Source organism: Anopheles marshallii, chromosome 3, assembly GCF_943734725.1.
Source record: "Anopheles marshallii chromosome 3, idAnoMarsDA_429_01, whole genome shotgun sequence".
Lineage (NCBI taxonomy): Eukaryota > Metazoa > Arthropoda > Insecta > Diptera > Culicidae > Anopheles > Anopheles marshallii.
The window spans coordinates 73,199,227-73,222,294 of record NC_071327.1 but is presented as its reverse complement, the minus strand read 5'-3'; the positions used below and the strand labels follow the sequence as shown (position 1 = coordinate 73,222,294).

The following is a 23,068-nucleotide window of genomic DNA, read 5'->3' as shown; positions in this document are numbered from 1 at the left end:
ATACCACGGCACCGAATGGCGCTGGAAGATTAAAGACCTGCGTTTTTGGGCTTGCTATCCTTCTGCTGAGAGCATCCTACGCAGCTCGTACAAAACACATTTTAATGACGGGAGTTTTTTTTTCTTCTTTATGTGCCCTTCCACACTAATTCCCCATTCAAGCGAGCACCCGAATCGGTCGTTACGCCGGTGATGAGGAAGGTGCGTATTTAGAAAGTTTTCGGTTTCAACACTTCCGCACATTTCAGTCCAAAAAAAAACCCCTTTCATCGCGTAGATTTGAATGAATTGAACGAAGCGAAATCAAAATTTCGCTGCCAAGTGCCGAATGGGGGGTTATAGAAAACCCCTCAAGCCCAAAGAATAACCTTACACTACCCGCTTCGGCGCTTAATTCTAATTTAATTTAATCCCTCGTCGTGTGGCCCTTTCAGAATCGATGTCTGAAGGAGTGGCAAAGGGTATCGGAAGGTATTTAGCGCCGCTGGGGAACCCTATCAGCGTACGGGCATGTTGAAAAGCCATTCACAATGGGGCTTTCAATAAGGGAAGCCGGCGCACCGGAGACTGATGGAAGATAGGAACGGAGTTTGCTCGCGCAAACATTCTCCTGTAAGGTGCGGCCGAAAGTAATGCGATGCGACATGCGTTGCAGAACGTTGTTCTTCACTACCGCAGCGTCTTGAGACATGCTCATCGCGCGTTCCCTGAGACGGTAATGCGTTTTTAATGTTTCGGGAACACAATATGTACCAGCATTCGGCACAGTTGTTTAAAATGAATATAATGCGTTCGGTTTCTCTGCCTGTTGTTCGGTGGCCCCTGATCTCTGCCGGGCTGTTGTTGTAGGAAGGATTTTTTTTATTTCTTTTTCTGCAAAATTTCAAACATGCCGAGATTCCTTCCCTCTGTCCACGACACACACACATCGGGTTCGGGCATGGCTTGGTCTGGTTTAACAGGCTCTGATGTTGCACGGTCGCCAGGGGATTCATCCATAAACATTTTCAATGAAAGCTTTTGACGAACGTTATCATCCATTTTCTTGTTGTGTCCCACGAGCCGCCACGAAGTCCGCCCGCGAAGGTGCCTGGAGGCTCATAAAAAAATAATTCCACCCAGCGATGACTGCTTTGGACGGCGCGCGGCATGCGAAAGAAAGGCAATGCTGATCTTGTTTTATTCCCTTTTTTTTTTCGCTGTTCGCCACAACAATCCACCGAACACCACCACCACGATGTGCCCTCGGCACAGACAAAAAAGTGATTCGCTTTTTTATGCAAATGTCCTTACAACGACCATACACGCTCAAATGAAAATGGCACATTCAACAAGAGAACGGAGCCGCGTGGGCATTACGTCCGGAGGGGGAGTTTAAAAGAAAGAGCAGGACGGAAATCTCCACCAGCAAGGCACGGCGTTGGCATCTCCCACCTCCGGGTCCTTGATGACAGAAATTACTCGTTCCGGGGACATCTCCGGCGTGGGTAGCTTGTAAAGACCTAAAGGCACGTAAAGTGGTGTGGAAGGAAAAATTCGTTTTACGATCCTGCTCGCGATTCTCCGGTGGGTTTGGTAAAATATCTTTCCCTCTCGATTCTCCAACGGGCTGTGGAAGATTTACAATACATTGTCTGGTGGCTCGTAAAAAAAATCAACAACGCCAGAACAGTAACAGTTAAAGGCAACAGAACTGTGTCCCTTATTTTTATTTCTTTGTAATGATTTTGTCTTGTTCCGTTTTTTTTTATTCGCATCTCGCATAAACACCGCCGCATGTAACCGTGGTTTCGGTCTTGTTGCCATTAATAACCGTTTTCTACCCCTTCTTTCTTTCGTTACAGGTAAGCTTCAGCATGGATTTTAAACATTGAGAGCAAACACTGACGGTGAGCTGTCATTTAATAGTATGTAAGCAATTGTTTTGTATGTTATGTGGCCATTGTGCATACCCATCCACATCCATTTATGCCGGAGATGAGTGTTCAATCACGCACATGAACACACATTCCGTAGATAGTTAATTCCAGTGCATTCCATCTTGCGCGAAGGGAAAGTATCCACAATGAAATCAATTAGACGGCTTTCAGGTTTCATATTAGTGATTCCCGCCCGTGCTTGGCAATGTGCTCCCCCAAAATCATTAATATTCATGGAATTCGTATGTAAAAACATATTCACCATGGCACATTGTTGCTCGCAATGCAAATTACTGGAATTGTGAAGCCGCGTGCTTATACCGAATTCCGTGAAGCCATCAATTTCCCTACCACCTGCACGGCACGTTTGTATATTACCACGATAAATATTGAATTTACTTACAAATATTAGACATGGGCAGACAAAAAAGGCGTATGATTTGAATTTGTTGATTAAATTGGTTAGCCTGGTAATTCCCTGTAATGTATAAATTAATAATTTTGTTTTTTTTTTGTTGGTTGGTTATTCGTTCTGTTGCGATAGTACTCGATTCACGGTTCAAACGACCACGAACCAAGTATAAGCGCAAAACCAACCAATAAGCTAGCCATTTCCATCGAATGTACCGATTGAGCTGCCGGATTACCATTCCAAATCGCTTTCGATCGGCGACAAATGATTGGGAAGAAAATTGGAAAATTGTCTGCCGAACCACTAGCCAGCTGTCAACTGGCAATGGTGAACCGATGCCGGTGACAGAAAGGGAATGTGGCAATGTTCCGGTCAATGTATTTCAATTGGTTTTTTTGTTCTTGTTTTGCATAATTTTATTCACATAAATAGTGCCAGAAACGAGAAATGCGATGCCCGGAGTACTGTTACCGATAAATAGTTGGGAAAAGTCATTCGATACAGATCAATGGCATAATAAGAAAACATCGTGCTGCTGCATAGGACATTTTTTATCAATTTAAAGTAGCTAAAATATTGCAAAGTACAGAAGGGTTTAGGTCGATTGCAAATGTGAAGCTACCAGTCTTGCAATCTATAACATCTCACACACGGCCTTTATTTTTTTAACGACTTTATTGGAATGACATGTTCTACCGACGCCGAAGACGACGCCAACGAGTAAATTAGTTTGAAATGATTTTATTAATGAAGCCGTGAAATAGGTTAAAAGGTTTATTTTGCACACTTTTTTCTATGTGGAAGTTATCATTGGAATTGCTAGACCTTAAATCTTCACCGTTTTTCCTGCCTCACTTTTTAATCATAAATCCCAATTGAATTCTTCCACGTTGGTTATCTTATTTTAAGCTAAAATTAAAGATTCCTTCTAACAAAAAAGTTGTTTTTTCCTTCGAAACACAAAATACCATCGCTCCATGCCAGAAATGTGGAAGACATTCCGCTTCCAGGGCTCTGCCATTCATTTTCACGAGCTCATCGGCTCCTGTCAACAGGTCACTTAACCTCCGCACCCTGAAAGCTGTCCAACTAGTGACGGCAAGCAAACAAAGGCTCTCGAACTCCTCGATGGCATCAACCATTTGCATGACCACGTTCCGCACGATGGGCCATGCACTTCATGGCAGAACCAAGGACAATTTATTCACTGATTGTTCCGAAAAGCAGTTCACTCCTCCGTGGTGTCCACTGTGGAGTTCACCTTTCGAGGGTGCATGGTTTTACTAGCGCGCTAGCTCTACACTACTTACAAAATGACTGTCTTATCCTTTTGGGTGGTAGCGCTTGAAAATATGAACCCAACAAAGTATTGTATGGGAAAGAAAGGAGCGTACAACAGTATGGACAAAACCCCTGGTGGTTTTTTTATTTTGCTGAAACAGAATTTCCATATTTTTCCACCCCCGTTGGACTGCCCGCTGAGTTTGCGAAATGATTTTCATCTTTTGCTGTATGACGTTTTGGGATGTTTTTTTTTTTTTGGTTGGTCCTTTGTCCCTTACAGAAGCTTCGGGAGAATGAGAGTGGGCAACACGGAATGGGCACACAGATATAAAGTACGTCTGTAAGAGTGCGTTTGTCGATTGGAATGCCTTAAGGACTTTACGTCTAACTTCTGCCAAGCGGCACCTCCATTTGTGTCAACTCCCGCAAGAGATGCTGAGTTTCCTACATTTTTGGGTTCATTTTTACTTCTTGAACTTTTCCCTTTCTTTCCTTCTTTCTGCTCATTTTCGATCCCATGCCCCATGCCACTTCTGTCACAGAAGGCGTTCGCACATTTATCTGACATTTGAAAGACATCTGGAAGTGGGAGTTTTTGTTGGTTGGATGAGCCTTGTGTTCGGTTAGAGTATGTGCGTGTGTGTGTTTCTGTAGGTGTCACAAAACACAATCATCTCGGGGCATGAACTTCAAACCTCAAACGCCAAACACAAACCGCCACACATCTTACGACGGTAGGCTTCCTTTGGCATGGTTGAGTTGCGTGACGACAGACGGGATATAGAGACATTTGCTACGGGAAGTGTGCAAAAACTCAAGGCGGTGGTGTATACATCACGCTGAGAGAATTGGGCCAAAGCTACAGGAAAATGATGGTGCACGTGCACGTAAAGTTAAAGAAAAAAAATGCCCCAGACTCGCATTTGATGAGAGCACTCCTATCGAAAAGATTGAATTTGCGATATTATTGTGCCTTCGATTCGAAGCGAATGGGTGGTAATCCCGTGCCAAAATCACTTTCACGCAGCGCATGGAAATTTACCGAGAAATGTTGTGAAAATGACGGCGCTCAAAACACATCCGCCCAAGTGTCCTTTATCACGACGTATCTTATGCAAATTGTCTTTAAATGAAATACCGCTCGAAAGCGGCGACAGGGGAATCATTTTTCTCGAAATAACAATCATCTCTCCCGTGTGCTGTGTCGTTGCCGCCGTCGTCGATTGCAAATTTTGCCATCTCGCTTTTGCCGATGCTATCTTCCGGCGGGTACGCGACGAGGTGGACGGCAGACGGAGCATAACGGCGATAAACAAACAGTCAAACACGTCCACGACGGAACCATGGCAGGACAACGCTGTCTAGCATGTACGCCCGAAAGAAGGCGAAGGCGGCGATATGGTGCGGTTCCAGCCCCAGTGATGGGCACCACATAAATGAAGAAATATTAACGCACCGCGCCCTAATACAATATTAACACGATATCTCGATGGGCATATTAGGTAATGGAGTAGAACGTAAAACTTTGCCCTGCCGTGCCGGTCTGGTATCCGTGCTGGGAACGAACTCTTCTTCCAAGGGTGTGCAGTAACTTGTTGTTTCCCGCCTGTCCGCTTTCTCCAAGCGATTTCGACCCATTGTGATGGAAAAGGCAAAACGGTATTCTGCTCTTTCTCTTTCATTGTAAATCCACTTGGTAAAGGGATCTTTAGAAAGAGCACGAAAAAAAAACGAGCACACGCTCAGGTGAGGCTTATCATCTTCCCATTGCACTTACAGCAACAGTTTTCTCCACTTGAGGCTCTTATTTCTTGTGCCAAGTAGCATTTTTGCGTACTCGCTGGGAATACTTCTCCCTCCCAGGAAGCGACCTCCCCAAATATGCATAAATATAAAATGAAGTTGAGCGCCTTAGGGTAGCATTCCGTATGCCACAGGGAAAATGTGCTAAGTATAATGATTGATTGAATGTTTAACGACCTTGAGGGTGTTGCTGGAACGATTGGAACGACACATTTTGTCTTGATAGAAACATTTGATGAATACTTTCAAATAACAGATCGCTTGGTAGATCTCCTAAACATCAAGATTGTTTTAGTTCATGCAGTTATGCAGGTAGTCCTCCAGAGGCACTATTATAGTAGACCTCGTTTATTCCTGAAGGTTGTGGAGTTGGATTCACTTAATTGTAAGAACTGAATTGTTATAATTAAAATGCATCGTTAATTAAATTGTCGTTATCCTGCAAGAATTCTCATGTCTTCTATGTGTTTTTTAAAATAATATACTATAAAGTTTATGTATCTATGAAATCGCGAATGTCAGATGCTTTGTATCACGGGGATTCTCGGTACACAATATGGAGACTTAGTAGATCTATTATGTTCCATGTTCTTCGTAATCGAGCACACCAACCAATGAAAGAAAAGAACCTCACAAAAGCCGAAGAAAAAAGAGCTGCATTTAAACACACCGAAAGCTCTTCACTCTAGTGCTCCATCCGCACAATGGAAGGACCCATCATTTATCGGCTTATTTTCCTATTTTATGCTCACTATCATCCATTAAACCGTATCTCACTCGAATTGTCAACTTGTCACCGGGAGCATAACAAAGCCGTTCAAACGAGCTGTGCAAGTACCCTACACCTACTCAACCCAACCCAACGTAGCAAACGTCTTAAGCACGGTGCGAAAGGACACATCTTTCGGCAGGCGAATCGAAAGTACGATAGGAGCGAAAAAAAGATACTCGTTCTCTTAGCATCACACAATGCGGGTATGCTTATGAAGTGACACTTGCAGTCGTGGGCCGTTGCCACTTTCGTTTCACCCCCCTAGTGGTGGAAAATAAATTTGTTCCGACTGTGGGAGCAATTATTTCCCAAGCTTCCTGCCCACTAGCAGCAGCCGGTCCCCGTGGGGTGGGGCGAAAAGCGCAACTAGTCGCCACATTTGCCAACCGAATGACAAACGACAGCGAACGCTCACCGTCGTCCCGTGCACTGTGGCTGTGCATACACACCGTCGGAGGGGCCCGGTTAGCTGCGTGCCTTCCGGGGAGTTCCAGTAGCACATGAATCATATTGTCAACCTCCTTTTCAAGTTGGCAACTTTCCTTTTTGTGCGCTCGCTTTTGTCATGTGCCATTTATTTCATGCCGTAAGTGGTGCTCTGCTGTCTCCATTTGCCCGGCGCCATCACTGGGCCAAACGTGCAGCATAATGCATACGAGATGTGTGTGCGGGTGTGTGTGTGTATGTCTCCCTCCGGATGTGGGCTTCGTTATTGGCAGCACTAGTTTCGTGGTTTGAGGTTCGTTGGGCAATCGTTGACATCGTTCGCTTCCTTGTCCTCGTCTTGTATTGTGTGTGAGTGAGTTTATTTTTTTTTTGCCTATCAGTCTATTGCTCGGTACTTTCTCACAACATATTTCTTTCTGCCTGATGCCAGCTACAAATATCTACATCACCGGCTAGGTGGTATCACTTGCACCGTATGCGGAATGGAAATACCAAACAAACAACTCAGGGCAGCACTATGTCACTGCCATCAAAAAATCCCCCAAACCAGCACATTGCTCAGCTTCTGCTGGAGTGATAAGGGCCCCCGCTGGAAAACTACGGAAACCGCCAGTCTCGCAGGAAATGGAGCAACTCAAACGCAATTGGACTGCGGAAAAAGTGCTCTTCGGTGCGGGGCATATCGATGTCAGCTTAGTGCCAGCAGTGATTCCGACTGCCAGACAATGTTATAGTCCATCTTAAGAGGACGAGATTTATTTTTTTTTGCTGGCAGTGATATCAGGTACTTAAAGTTTTTATACAATTCCCAGACATGGTTTTTTACTTCAGCCGCACCGCAGCTGAATTGTTTCTGAACTCTTTAATCTGCAAATTCAATGACGCATAGCAAAAAAACACATCCAATGTTCTTGCTTCCTAGCGCCGTCTTGCTCTGTAACGCCGAATTATTAAGCCATGTTCGCGAGCGTGCACAACTCGGGGAGAAAAAATAATCTACCAACAGCCATAAATCATCAGCAATGCTTGACTACATCACCAGGAGAATCCACTCGCGTACCAAACGTACGGTTTACCACTGTCGCATACTGAATACCGAAGGCTCCATTGCGCTGAACATAATTTCACACGTGCCGGCTGGCGCGTTACTGTGCTGAATATATGTCGGGTTGGCTGTATCAAGTTTGGCCCGCCAGCCAGTAGATCACTCGAAGATGCGGCGGTTTTAGTGTTGGGCTGGTGGAACCCACACAACAAACGGTGCGACGTACGAAAAGATCAACCAGAAAACTCTTCCCCTGGTGGTTGTACAAGTCATATACACTGGTGCGGTATGGTTTACAGCACATACCGGAGCGACCCCCCCGGTCGACGAACAGCAACAGTCGTCGACATGATGGGACCATGTTTTGGATGTGGGAGAATGCATGCACGTACCGTAATTCGTTATTCGCATGTCTGATCCTGAATAGCCCCGGCTCGTGTTGTGTCCGAATTCCTCGGTTACCATCCGGTGCTATATCTCCACCCCACAGCTAATGGTTGCCAGGACAATCTTTTCCAGCGTTCCCTGTGAAATCATTGCAAAAATCCCTATCGCATCGTTCCAGGTGGTCGTTTTTTTTTTCGTTGTTGTTTTGTTTAGTGTGTGGTCTCAGTTTATCCTCATTCCTTGGTTCCTTGCACCACAATTGTTCCGAAAGGATGCCACACAAAAGGATGATACGAATTGGAACTGCTTCTTTTCTGCTGATGTTTTATCCGCGTGAAACATTTGTCAAGCTCACATTCCTGTGCCTCTCTGCTGGCACAACTGGGAACAGTGACCAAAACAGAGGAAACACAACTGCTCCGGTCACATCTCCCGCTCAAACACAGAACAAATCAACAGTGAATAAACCAAAAACAGGAGAACGAACGAACGAACAACAAAAAATGCGACACATTCTTCAAACCTGCCTTTAACGTGTTTGCCTGCTCGGGGGCCCCCAAGGCAGCAAAAGCCCACGAGTTAAGTCGACTGCTGGACGGAAAATAAATTGGATATGACATAAAAATTATTCTTTTATGTCCGTTTCGGATAGCGCATGGCGGGGAAAAGGGAGAGACAAAATTGAAGCCAAAATGAAAGTTGGTGTTGGGGCAAAACGGAACTTCAGCAATATCGGTGACGACTTGAAATGCCTCGCCGTCACTGGCGCTTATCACAAGCAGAGAAAAATTGACTTTGAAAGTAAATCCATGGAGCTCGTCCAATCTGAGGCGGACGCAAAATGGACGCATTTCTATTTAGTTCAGGTAGAAAAAAACGTCTAACTTAAAGTGGTTTCTTACTGCTGGGATAGTGAAGTTTTCTTGAATTTCTTGAGAAGACAAAGAGTAGCCTTTGTCTTTATGGCTTTGTGATTGAAGATTGTGATAGTTGCTAAAAAGCGTTCATTTAATGTTTCCTATGAAATCTATCGTTGAATTGTTTAATTTTTCGCTATAAGCCATACTGAGCTAATTATTGATTGGAATTTTATATAGTCTTTCTTCTTGAGTAGACATAAACGCAGCTCTTTAACTATCTTTATGCCTTTTCCCGAATGATAAGTATTCCTGAATGATTTCCTGAGTGATTCACGTTGAGTACTTTTTTAATTTTCGCAACATCACTTAATTTTACAATCGTACAGCCATCAAACTGTTTAGCACGCGTTAAAGTGAGTCAAAAGTACGAGACCATCCTAACACGTAGTGGAAGGATTACCACGTCCTTTCCATCAATCACAGCTCTAACAAACCTTCGCGTGGAAGATGAAATCTTTTTCCCCCGAGGCTTTCTCCTTTCTTCTCACACACACAGCCTTATATTAAGAATCAACAAAAACATCGTTCGTCCTTACGAGAAAACCACCATCCTCCATGCATGCCAGTACACGGGAAGAAAACAGAACCAAATGGAGGTGGTGGCTTTAATTTCACCTCGTTTGTCTTTCGCCAATGGGATGGCTTTTTTTGCGTCCCCCCTTTGCGCCACTAAATCGCCCCGGAGGCGTACGGCGAAGCAAATGTGACCCTACCTTGACACGTGCTGCTGATCCAAGAACCTTGCACCTATTCGCATATTAAGTCAGCCGCACGGCAGTTGTGGTGCTGTGGACCGGTACGCACATGCGTTTGCGTGTGTTGATGGTGTGTTTCCCTCGGTAAAAGGTTAAAGGTTTCCGGCTTTTATCTTAAAACGAGTTTATGACTTTCAGTTTATAGTGAATGGTTGTCATTTGTCGTGCCTTGTGTTGGTGGGGAACTTTCGGGAAAGAACTTTTTGCCAGGTTGGCTCACCTCCGTCGTGTTTGAGCAGGTACGTTGAGGTTATGGTGAGCGTGCCTCCATCCCCACCGGCAGGGGTACGAGATGGATAGGACGCATGTTTTACTCACGCAACAAACAAACGGGGACACTCAGGCACTCGGATGTGTTCGCTCGGTAGGGGTAAATTTGTTCAGGGAATTTATTTCGATTCCAGCTGAAGTGGCCCACGGGCTCTTGAGTGGCGAAAATAAACCCGACAGCCACGGCGTCCGGTGCGTCCGTATGTTTGTGACAATTTCAAGTGACATCACCGCCGTAACCGCCTCGCAGACGACCCCAACGAGGGCAGGTACTGACGGTACCAGCTCATCGGACGGGTTTCTTCGCTTGGATGCGAGGCAATTTTCAACGCTTGCCGGTTCCGGCAAGGTTGATTGCCTTCAGGCCGATGCCGGAGTGTTGTTGAGCCCACAGGAACCGTTCCACAAATTCCACCATTTGCGTCGAACGGGTTCGTACGGGGACGAAGTTGTGCGGCTGTATGTGTGTTCGGAAGGTGGTAGGAAAATGATGGCCGAAAAAAGGGTGAACCCTCGATTTAGGTAATCGAGTTATAGCGCTATAAACCATTCACCGTGGCTACGTGCCGCATTTAGAATCTCGACATTTTGATGAGCTGAGGGAAATCTGGTTTTCTCTTTTGGACGGGGGTTTTTATTTTTTATTTATATCACCATCACCACCCCCGGTACATTCTTTTCTTCGTCTTCTGGATCTGGTACCATGATTACCATACCACGAGACCACTGGTCCAGTTCGTTGCCACGTCCGAATGGCAATCACGGGAAAAAAAGGGGTTGTTTCGAGGGATTTTTCTCCCACCGAAGCTGCCGGCCGGGCTGCGCCTCACGAACCCATGACACTAAGCGTTTTGATGTGTGACGGAAATTTATCATGCTCAGGTATATGCCCGTAATGCGTAGCTGTCACATCTATCTACACGGATTGAGATCCATGTCATGTCAGCTTTTGCCAATAGTGGAGAGGGAGAAAAATTGTCTGGGGGCCGTTCCGTTCCCAATTGCTATTGCTCTCTGAATGCAGCAACTGTCACATTTGTTGATGAAATGTTTTAAAAGAGGAAAGATGTAGGAAATGTTGTTGAAGGGTAATTTAAATTATCCAAAGGACCTAAAGTTCCTGGGATCTATCCGAAGATGTTTCAGTGTTCACCTCAAACAGATCTTCTCATTTATGATTCTCCTCACGGTTTGCCGTTAGGTTTAAGGGATATCCTTTGAGCAGAAAAGTTCAACTTTATCTACGATTACGGACAAAAATAACAAGCCCTTCGAAGAAAAGAATGAAAAAATAAGACGAGCCCCGAAAAAGTAGTAGTCCCGTTTTAATTCCAGCCGCATTATTCCAAACAGCTTTTCAACCCTCAATTCCCACCGGAAGCATTCATTGATGAATTGATCATGTTATGTTCCCTTTTCTTCCCATTGCGGTGCGGTTGTCTTGAGGAGGTGAAGAAAAACGAGTAACAAACCCACGACACACACACACACACACACACACACACACACACACACACAACACCATCCTTATCAGTGTCTTCTTACGAGCCACAGAACCATCGAATTCCCTGGAGTGTTGAGGCGGGCGCATCTGCTCGTATCTGCCACTCGCAAAAAAGCAAGATTTTTATTTGCACCGAAATGAAAGGAATGACAGCCGATGGCTGGCGAAATGTTTTGCTGCGGGTGCCGACCGGATGCTCACGAATCAACCGTGCGCTCCCACGGTGCCTTTGTGAGCGGGGGCCCGATTTCTATCCATCCGTCCGTTTTGTTTCTGGGCTTCCTTATCTGCCGAGCCCATAAGTAACCTTCGAAGTAATAGCGCCTCCCGTAGTGCCTGTAGGTAACAAACAGAAGAGAGAAAAAAATGGTGGAGTTGGTGGAGGAACTCTCCCTGCCACATCTCTTCCCTTACAGCCACTCATGGCAGTATACCCTTTTCAGAAGCGTCGAATTGCAGATGAAGACAAGTAATATCCTTTCTGCCATGTTGTTGTACGCCTTCGGGCGATTGAAAGGATTTTTGTTATCCGTATCGTTCGGCACCACCCGGCAAACCGTGGCAAACGCACCTCCGTCCTCTTTTCGTCACGTCCCGCGCCCGACAGTGCCGACCAAACCAGAAAGGATCGGCAAATCCCGTGCAGGGATACCGCACGCAGCACCACTCCCCAACACCTACAGGTTTATCGCGCTCGATCCAGCAAGCCGTTTTCTGTTTCCATTCGATTGCACACCATTACGCTAAGGTCTCTAATGTAATTTAGCTAACCGGATTCGGCGGCGGCCATAACGAACCGAAGCGAGCGGTGGGGTGCGCGCGGAGGGAATGAAGTGGGCTAACAAACAAACAAACTGAAGAAAGTTTGATAAAAAAAAACATTGACAAACAACAGTGGGCTAACACGAAAAAGAAAGAAGACGAAATCAAAGCTGTTGATAAGATTGGTAGCCGGTAACCGGGGCTTTCGGATTGACGAAGCATTGATGGCTTGCGTTAAGCATCTTGATGGACTTCTTTTATGGCTGTGATACTCGAAGGGATCCGTTAAAAAGTATACCCTCACAATGAATTATTGAAGGGTTTAAAGAATTTCGATGAAAAACGCTTTTGTTGAACATTTAGAAGGAATTATGTTCCGAATTCGGATTGCGATTTCCATAGAAGTTTGGATGACGAATGTCAAATTTCTAGCTCCTGTTCATCCTACATTCTTAAAGACTTTAGGCATAGGCCAAAGAACACTGAAGCTCAAAATCACTAAAAACTAATTAACTATGTATTCTTCGAGAACAAATAGTAATGGCACCATAGGTATGCAACGTCCGCTGCAATAAGCTCTTTTCCGACCCGAGCGCAACAGGAAACCGACACCGGAAATAACCTGCCACAGTTGGAATGTTTCAAATCGCAACCTTTTGCTCCACGTAATGGCGTCCACGCAAGCCCCATACTCCGGAATGCATTCCGTGGTCACCGAGACTGACCACCGTCAAACCATCCCGTGCCACACACACACACACCTGCTGCTGCGGTCTTCGGTAACGAGTGATCATAAACGAAATTCCGTTTGAAAAATGCAAACAATTCGTCCCAATAATGGTGGTCACGATTTCCGTTCCGAAATTAAGCGGCTTACAATCGGGTCCGGGGTGCCGGTTTTGCAATTCCCATACCGTGGTGGTGGTCTCACACACAAAAACCTTGCCATTGGGTTTCGCCGACACACGTTCGCAACTGGTGCTGGCAACTCGAAATGGTTGGTGCGTGTCGTTCCGGTTGCTGGCACAAATTTTATAAGTGTTGCTGCATTGTTTACGAGCCTACGTGCCATTCCGGTACGCAATCCGCGCGGATTTGAGTGCACGCATTTCCCTAAATGGAAAGTGACTCATTTCCCGCCAGGGGGCGCTTTATGTTACTTTTTTTCTGGGATCTGTTTAGTAAAGGTGTGTGAGTGTTTTGCTTTTCTTCTTGGCACTTGAAAGCAGGGTTGCTTTTGGTCCAAATGCTTGCGAGTGGCACGTACCGAAATGTGTTCTCACCCGTAATACCGAACAATGTAAGCGGCACTGTTGATATTATTGCGTTTGCAATTATTAGTCCATAAATTGTGCAAAGCTTTTGTGTGAAAATGGAAGGAGTTATGGTGGTGCTTACGCGAATTCGCCTGTTCACCTGTCGGCGCATTCCCATGGCACACTAGATTCACCATGACACCAGGGTTGGTAGGAGAGTTCATTCAGAGAGTTGTATCGTACCGTTAAATGTTTGGTAAGAGGTGCCTCTGTTTTTTCTCTCTCCGCCCAACGTATTACTCTCGATTTTGTTGCTTTATTTATCATCGAAACAGAAACATAATTCCTTTCCGAAAGCAGTTCCGCTCCATATTCGCCAGTCGCGTAAGCGTTTCTGGGGAAGAACGAAAATAATCCCACATCTCGCCACGTTCGGTCAGCAAATCGCCCAGGCAACGGTTGACCGCTTTTCGTGGAGAAACCCGTTTGCGGTAAGATAGGTGAGGTAGATCAGGTCCCGAGTCCCTATTCAAACCAAAACAGCAGCCTATCCTCCTCCACGTAATCTCGATTCGAGCCAACGTTCATAATTGCTCTGCCGAACATGTTTTCCAACTACCCGGGACGCCTCATCGTAGAGCGGTCCTACGATCCCAACCCCTATTCCGCGATAGAACCTACCTTTGTGTGTATGTGGCCTTCATCGCCACCATCATCGTCGCCCTAGCGCGCCACAACACCCATTACACACGAGACCGGGGGCTTTTTCACGAACTCATACATATTTCTCGTTCGATTTTCTGTTCCGCTTCGGTTGGGTTCATAATTGGATTTTAAAACACTCTCCTTTCGGTACGGCCTTTGTTGAGTGGGTTTTAGTCACTGGCTACGGCTCACGCCACCAGGCCTTTTCCCCACCTTTGGCCACGAGCGGACGCATTATTGGTCAGCTGCGGATGGACGAATAATTTTGGACACATACACACACCGTCCGTATTACGGATCGCCATTGAAGCTGCGGCTCCAGCAGGGATCTAACGATGGCTTGATTCTGGTGCAAAATCCTGTTCCCTGGGCCAACCGGCAAAACAAAACAAAAATGGGACGAGTGCTGTAAAACACGCTTTTTTCGCTCGCTCTGGTAAAACATTTTATGCACCTAGCCGCAGCACTCACCAGCTTGAAACCTGGTACGGGTTGAAAATTCCCCTTTTATGCCGCCCTATGGTCAAATTAAAGGACCATTTTTTAATGTTCGCCTTTGGTTTCTGGAAAGTGCTCTCGGTGGTGGAAGGTTCCACACTGATGCCGTTCATTTTTCGCCCCCCACCACTCGCCCCTCCCGGCGGCGCTTGGTTCTTGACGAATGGATTTTGCAATATTTTGCCCGCTTGCGCTCGGCCGTATGCTCGTGCCGTCACAAACGAAGTTGCGGAAAAAGAGGGGGTTGCGCAGTACGATGAAAATTGAGATTGCGAGACAGTGATGATGGTTAATAGCATGCCCGAAACGTGTAATTACACACGGGGACAAACGTTTTCCCCGAAGAATTGCGTCCCCTGGCAGAATGTACCGCTCCCTAGCAGCGTTTGATTGTTTTATTTTGTTGTTTTCATGATTGAGTAGTACACGTGTTTTTGTGGGTTTTTTGTTGGGAAATGATATTTTTTGAAATAAAAAAAAAGGTTATTGGCTGAGTTATGTATGTAACGTACAACAAAACACTAGTGGGAGCATGAGCATGTGCTAAAGATTAAATATTTCATCTAGATGTTTAACGTAAAGGCCTGTGACTTCTAGTAAATTCTAGAATCTCTAAATTATCAAACAAATGCGCAAAATTCCTAGAAAATGATGGAACCGATTCTCCCTTGAACCAAACTGCTTACTTTTGAAACAATTCATCTGTAGTTGTTTTATTTTGACGTTGATTTTCTCTTTATTTAAAGGTAAAATATTCACAATTCCATTTTGTTAGTACTTGAATTGCAATTCTTGCAATTTCTCGAGCACTTTTGCAGTATGGTGCTTGAATTCGCAATATTTGTCGTTCGGATGAGTTTCATATTGGAACTAACAACCTGATCGCTGTTTTCTGTCATACAATTTCCACTTTGAAATTATAATTGAATGTATCTGTTCAATCCGATCGTGCGACGGTGCAAAAGACACAAGCACTTCGTCACTTTCGCATATGACACAACGATGAACGTTTGGTTCGGTTCCGGGTGGCGGCAACTGTGGAAAGACAAATACGTTTTGGCAGCAGCTAGAAACCACCCAACGGGTACGAATGAACTAACAACAGCAACAACCAAAAAAAAAACAGCTCCATCAAATCACTGCTACCGTTCCAACCTCCTCAGCAAAACATTGCCCTCCGGGGCATCACACAAACGCCCCACGGTCTATCGGGGTGACAAACATTCGGTATTCGTATTCGGTACGGTTTTTGGGAATGTGAAAACACGGAAAAAACACAGTTGACCCCCACCCCGGTGCATGCATTCGATTTAGCGCTGATGCATCTCTCCACTGCACGGAAGATGATATAAGCCGGCGGATCGACACAAACATGTATGGATGCAATTTTTACAGCAAACCTATAATAACAACGTTCACAGACGCTGCAAATACCGTACCGTTCGTTGTGTGCGCGCGAACCTGGCAATCACAGTTGACAGATTTGTTATTTCCAATTTTTCCGTTTCCTATTTTCGATTCCCGGTCGTGTCCTCTTTCCTTCCGCGGCGCTTCACGAATCGATCTAAGCAGCAACATGGTGACATGAGAACGTGAAATGCGACAGGTCCTACGGAGGTCCTCCGTACCACTAATGGGGAAGCTTTGCTACCCGGGAAAATTCGACAGTGCGACTCTGTACCAGTCGAGTGGAAATTCGTTCGTCGACGACATCGTTATGATCGTGATGATGGTGGCAGTCCTTTCTTGTTGTCGCAAGTTTCGGTAGCCAACGTACGGTACCTTCTTTAGCTGAAAATAATGTTTGTGCATTTTTCCTTTCACACCACGTATGTCTCGTTCTACCACCCCCTCGTGCTTCCGCTCGATTCCCACAGTCGCGCGCCGGAAAGGAGTAGAATGTTGCAATATTGACGAACTTTTCACCTCCGGGCAGATGAAAGGATGCGGCTCTGTGGTACCGCGGGCAAAACCCGTAACGAGAGTGTTACCGTCGGTATCGAAATAAACCCACTAAGTGATGATCTTGGCTGTTTTCGAGCAACGGTGCCCGGGTTTTCGCCGTTGTATGGCGCGCCTTGCACCGAAACCATCTTCACCAGCAAAAGTCGTTCGAATGCTGAGATGAGTTTTCACTCCGGGCCTTACTCGAACTGGATATGAAATGACAAAATTCACATTCTCACACGAAGCACCCGGTTCACCGTTCGAATTCCGACCCCAACAAAGCGAAAAATATATCGACGGAAGTTGGAAAACATCGCACTCGACTGAACGGAAGTTCGAGCAGTGCGGGCAAACGAGAGAACGTGGAACGTGGCCTTGGGTAGATGGAGGAAACGATTGGGACAGCAACAAATATTGCCGCAGTTATTGAACGGAAACAAGCAATTTGTGAAGCGCGATGAGCTGTGAATGTGGAGCTACCGATGCTGGTGGGCCTGCAGAGACTCTGGAATTTGTTTTGCGGATGATAAGATTTCCTCACTTAGTTTTGGTTTTTGTTTATGTTCGTTCGTTTTTTTTTTTCTGTAGCCGCTGCAGAATCGCGCACACCATTTCAAAAGGGCCACGGGCGGGCGAGTGCAAAAGGAAAACTATCCCGCGTTTTGTCCGTCCCACTCTGCCAGACGTTCATGACCGTCGTGTTCGTATCGTATGGGGCAGCTGGAATCGAATTGATTGGAAAGATTCAACGGCAGTCTATTGCGCTCCGTGGCTGCCGCTACCCCCCTCTCTCTCTCTACGCCACAGGCGCGGCCACGGTTTCAACATCATTCAATTGAATTTTAATCTAACAAACGAAGTGCGATCGAATTTGGGCAAGCAATCGGAATGAATACTAGAAGCAATAACCAAAAAATAAAATCGCACATACAAAAACTAACTCCCTCTTCGCACTCCGTATCCCAATGAATAAGGCTGATTTGGTAGAGCAAAAAGCAGCAGCAGTGCATCGAGCAGACAGCCGCAGACGACGGTGGAGCATTATTTGATTGAAATCGATTTTGCATTGCATCGTTCGGTGGAAAACTAATGTTTTAATGACGTTGAACGATTAGTGTTTTGGGAGGAGTATTAGCCAGCAGCGATGATGCAGTGATGTTAAAGGTGGCGGATATAGCTTTTCAAAAGTGATTAAAGCTAAGCGTTTTGCTGTTTGACGAGCAAATACCGGTCATTCAGCAGTGAGTTCCGAATTGGGATTCATCCAAAGGTTTGAGAAACGTGTATGGTAGTTAACGCAGTTGATTACTTTTGCTATGTAGTTAAACAACTAAATAAAAAGTGTAAAGTTTTTTAACTCTAGAAAGGCTAAGTGTTTTAGGCCTTTGGTTGTAAAATAATTAGATGAAAATGAAGCGTTTTTAATTTTATCTTTATTTACAGTAATAAAAATGTTTTTAATGAATTCAAGGTGATTTGCATCTATTTCAGGTTAAATTTGCTCTCACACTATCACAAAATTGTGTTGATGTGAAGTTATTTAAACAACATGTGACATTAAATTTGAATTCTAAATCTGAGAAATGCTGTATAACAAATTAAAATACTTTTCAGGAAATAAGACTCTAACAGTCAAAAGTCAAAAAGTAATTTAGGTACGCTTGAATATTGTTAAGAAGTTAGGAGCTTCTCAGTCTTAGAAGGTAGTGTCCCACTCCAAGATGGAAAACACAATGAGATCTATGTCTTCCTTTTAATCTTAACACATTGGAGAACTTAGTTTTAGAGTTTATTCTACGAACTATAGTTACCAGTTTTTACCGGACAATTTAAAAAACTTGGGTGAACTTGTGAATAGTTCTGCTAATAGTCAAGCATTACTGTACAATTAAACGCTTCATGATATTTTAAATCCGTGTTCCAATCCACACATGCACACAAAGCAGGCTACAAATAGTAAGGGGAACCGTTTGAAGGAGCAACCGGAACTCCCTTAAGCAGCGCGAACATTCCTGGCAATTTCCGTGCCTGAAAACACAACACCGGCGGCCAGGGTTCGTGCCGTCCCGCAACCAAAGCCAGTCAACCAGTGTCTGGCAGTGAATTCAAATTTAGCTTCGTGATAAATAAGATAATTAATTTTATTCATTCCCGCTACGTGCCTCGAGTGGCTTCTTTGGCGTGGTGTATCGCGAATGGTGCGAGAGTCCTTGGCGAAAGTGGAAATTCCTGCACACAAGCGTCTCCTGATAAAACCAACCAAAGCACGGGTAAAGTTTCGTGTCCGGAATACGATTTGACCAAAGATGGAAGCACTACACTTACTCACTCGACAACGATACAACGAAAACATCTCCGTTCGTCGTCTCGCTCGCAAGTGGGAAACATTGTGTGTGAAACGAGAACCCCTCAGAGTAGATGTCCATTCGGACCTCTCCTCTAGTGAGCCTTTGGAGTTAGTTCTAGCAGATGGTAACAAAATTTGAAATGCGCCTCCATCTTCGTCACCCCGGCATGCCTTTCCCTTTCGCTTTCCCGATCGATTTGTGGCCGGCTCTCTTGGTGGCAAAAGTGTGATCACATCCTTATGGCCACGTCCATCACCGTCCATTTGGTTGGTGTGCTTTGGGGTTTGTGCGGGGGAGTTCGAGCAACTTGAGCAACGGAGAAACCAATTTACTGTCAATCAACCGTAAAGGAAGTGAAACGAACGAATTATTCAGGAGATATTCACAATCCTTTTCTTTGGCCGCCTCCAGTGTTCCGTGTGCGGGTGTTTGCAAGCAAAGACAAAAACCGGCAACACTGGGCACATGTTACAGAAAATGACGCAACTAGTACCCGGCAGCAGGCACTCCTGTCAGTCAGCAATGAAAAAGGTGATTGAAATGTAGGCTCTGCCGGGTAGGAATGGGTTCTGCTAATGAATCAACCAGTTGTCATCTGTTCAATTGCGTTTCGTTACAGCGCTGACAAGGGACTGACAGAGATGTAGCTATTTTTGCTGTTGTTTTGGGTCGAACTTATTTCTACTTTCTGCCCACACCATCCTTCGAGGATGGTTTCTGAGTGACTCTTAGCCATCATTTTTTTATCCGCGAAGCAACCGTGTCGGAGTACCATTATATCCTGAGAAGGGTCCTAAACGATGCTGCCATGAGTGTGATTTACGGAGTAGAAATTGTACTTTTTTCACCTTTCTTTTTTCACATGCCTGGAAAATCCGGAGAAAAACCCGGGTGTTTTGGGGTACTTTGAGTACAAGAAAAATCGAAAATATGTATAATTCTACAATTCCTAGCCATCCCGCAGCAGTTAGGGACATATCGAAAAACACCAAACCAACATTGATTTGACTTTGCACCGTGCCTTCGTCAAATATCCAAAATGCTATCCCAGCTGAAACTCTGACTCTCTCCATACCGCGAAATGTACCATTATTTCTCGGCAGTGGAGGTTGTTGGCAAACCATCATCGATCCGTAAAGCTAATTGCAAAAGTCCCGTGCCTAAACTTTCGCTCAAATCACTTTCCGTTGAAAGAGGTACAACCTATATATATATATATATACGGCCACGTTTTGATTGGCAAACCGACGGAAATGTGCAAGGCCGTGCGCAAAATCCGTCCATCCTACCGAAGTATGATAAATGTGTGTGCTTAGTGTGTGTGTGTGTTTGCTCCGTGCAGAAAGTATGACCTCCCTCTGTCCTACTTTCGCCACCGTTTGTGTGCCGTTGTGCTTGGGCGGCTGTTTTTCCGGCCTGGTTCGAAGCTCGGAATCGAAACTTTCTGCGGAATGGGATGGGTAAAAGGTTTTAATTTTTTCCTTCTCTCTTCCTCGCACTCGTGTGCCGGCATCCTGTTCTCGCCACCACCTGGTGGTGTACCACCTTTTGACAAGGGTCAATTATTGGGTCGGAGAAAAATGGCACACGTGTATTTGTACAGGTGTCGAAAAATCATTGCACGGTACACATTTTACAACTGTCTACCTGCCATAGGGGGGGCGTACTTTTTGGGGCCCTGATTGAGTTTTCTCACGCAAAAATTCTTTTGTAATGCAGAAAGAAAAATCCAAACACATCTTTCCGCGGAAATTGTCATGCCGATGAAATGGTGTTGTAGACGAAACAAAAATCTTTTTTCAAACGATGTTTTGCTGTGAACTAATTCAAGCGCTCGACAACACTCACAGTTGCCATAAATAATATGTTCCCACTGGGAAACATTAACAAGTGCGAAAAGCAATATAGAGAGAATCTGCTTTTTCAACAATGCCGGTGATACACGTGTCCTGTTTCGGCTTCTTCCCACCGTATCCGGGCACTCGGTTGTGAAGTTTTTCAATAAAAATACTTTTTTACGGTCCAATCTATCGTTGTGTCCGGCCACGGGGACACGATCCGTTTGCTATCCTTCGGGAAAGGTCAACCGAACTGGGGTCCTCGCCGATTGCTCACCATAGCGGACCACGGTTGTTATCTGTCAATGCCGATGCCTGGCGCGCATTGCATCGTTCACCAGCACAATCGTCAAAGTTGGCCGTCGATAGCCCTTTGTTGTCCTTCGCATCACGTGGCACCGTGTGTGATGTTTGCTGTCGTCGTTTTGTTTTGCCGTGTGTCGGTGTATTTTTTCAGCTTCAGTTTATTTATCCTCCCGTTTCCGCGTAACGTTGTGAGCGCGCACCATGATTGGGTTTTGGGTGGAGTGCCAGAAGCCATCTGTTGGCGAACCACGCCATCGTTGATACACTGTCCTTCCGGGGGAGAGAATAACGAAACAAAACAAAGTACAAAAAAAAAGTTCCACACGTACATGCGCTAGTGTTACTTTATTCGATTTTCCCCCCACACCGCGGGTAAAGATTTTCCAAGTTCCAAGTCCTGCCAGCGTAACATCATCGATCAGCTTCAATGGCCGGCACCGACGGCTCGTGAGTTTTATTTGCCGCAATAAATATCGTCCAGCGTAAAGATCGTTTCGCACCACTCTGTCGGTCAGCTTGCATACGGGCGGAAAGGAGAAGGCAAACCGTGCTAGGAAAAGCCTTCCAACCCAAAAACGGATCGACAAAAACACACGACACCCACCCCATCGGCCCCGTTGTCCATTTGATATAATTGTTTATCGATTTCTGATGCGCATCACCCCGTGGGTCCCACTCCACGCAAAGTCCAGGCCGGATTATCCTTGACCGATGCTCAATCCTGTCATCCGTACGTGGGGAGCCGTCGACGAGCCGTCCACATTGGATGGTGTCGTTCGGAGTTTTTGTTTGACCTCGGTGCTCGGTCTACCGTTTATCACACACTCACACATAGAGCGCTGCAGCGAAGTTCGTTAGTTTTACTACATTGACTTTGATGGTAGCTTGTTGTATGCTAAGGCAAGATAAACACAATACGACCATATCCGTGTACTCCATATCGTTCGCTTTAATCGCAACCGGTTCCGGTACATTCTCGTGCGTATGCGTTTGCATCGAAGATATTCATCTCTGCTCTTGCTCTTTCATTTCAGGTTGCGCCTTTGTGAAATTTACCTCGCATCAAGAAGCTCAAGCTGCTATAACATCGCTTCACGGTAGTCAAACTATGCCGGTAAGTACGCGGAACGGGTTTAATAACTTATTTTTCCACCATTCGGGCTTGGAAACCCCATTTTAACGCCCGGGCTTTTTTTTTTGGTCCAAGCTCACGTGCTTATCCCGCTGCCGGAGCGAAACATCATCAAAGCGGAGCTAAACAAAAATCGCCAATCGAAACCTCCCAGCAGAGTGTGGTGCGGGTGGCGGCTCGCCCCGGGGGGAAAGTGATTGCGTGTCACTTAATTTAATTTGCCAAAGGGCACCCACCCACCGTCCTCGAATCCCACCGATTTGTGAGTTGTACGGCTCTCGGAAGCGACAAACTATAAACATGCGCCGCGTGAAAAGGTTTACCATCTATTTTTTCTACCCGGGTTTGTTCGCGTGTGTTTGTTTTATATTGATGCAACATGAATTTTTACTCAATATTCGCCCAAACTCCCACCACGGAAAACACCCCACACCCCCCCCCTTTCCAAGCAAACAGTGGCGCACCGTGAAAATGGAGGTTGGGATGTTTGCGTTCCGGGGTCTCATGAACAACGGCGAAAAGCGCGCTCTATTTTCATGAATAATTAAACGAAATTAACTCCTCGCTTTGGGTTGGTGCGTGAAGTTTATGAAAATGTCAAACATTGTTGTTAATTTGTTACTTGTCGCTCGATGGAGCATGGTTGCTGAAAACTCCGCCCGTGGTAACTTAGCTTACTGGTCTTTTGGTAGACCATTAACAGCTTTGGAGTGGTATGTGTCACCATTTATTATTACCAACCTCCAATAATGGGTTTG

General features: G+C 45.4%; 1 protein-coding gene across 2 annotated transcripts in view; it reads left to right on the top strand.

The window, feature by feature from the left end:
- Window positions 1-23,068, top strand: part of LOC128715405 (CUGBP Elav-like family member 4) — a 303,826-nt gene that overhangs the window by 243,785 nt on the left and 36,973 nt on the right. For both annotated transcript variants that reach the window (XM_053810298.1, XM_053810299.1), the window contains one exon: window positions 22,213-22,292. In XM_053810298.1, coding sequence (XP_053666273.1) covers window positions 22,213-22,292 — 80 coding nt within the window. The remainder of the gene's footprint in view (window positions 1-22,212; window positions 22,293-23,068) is intronic.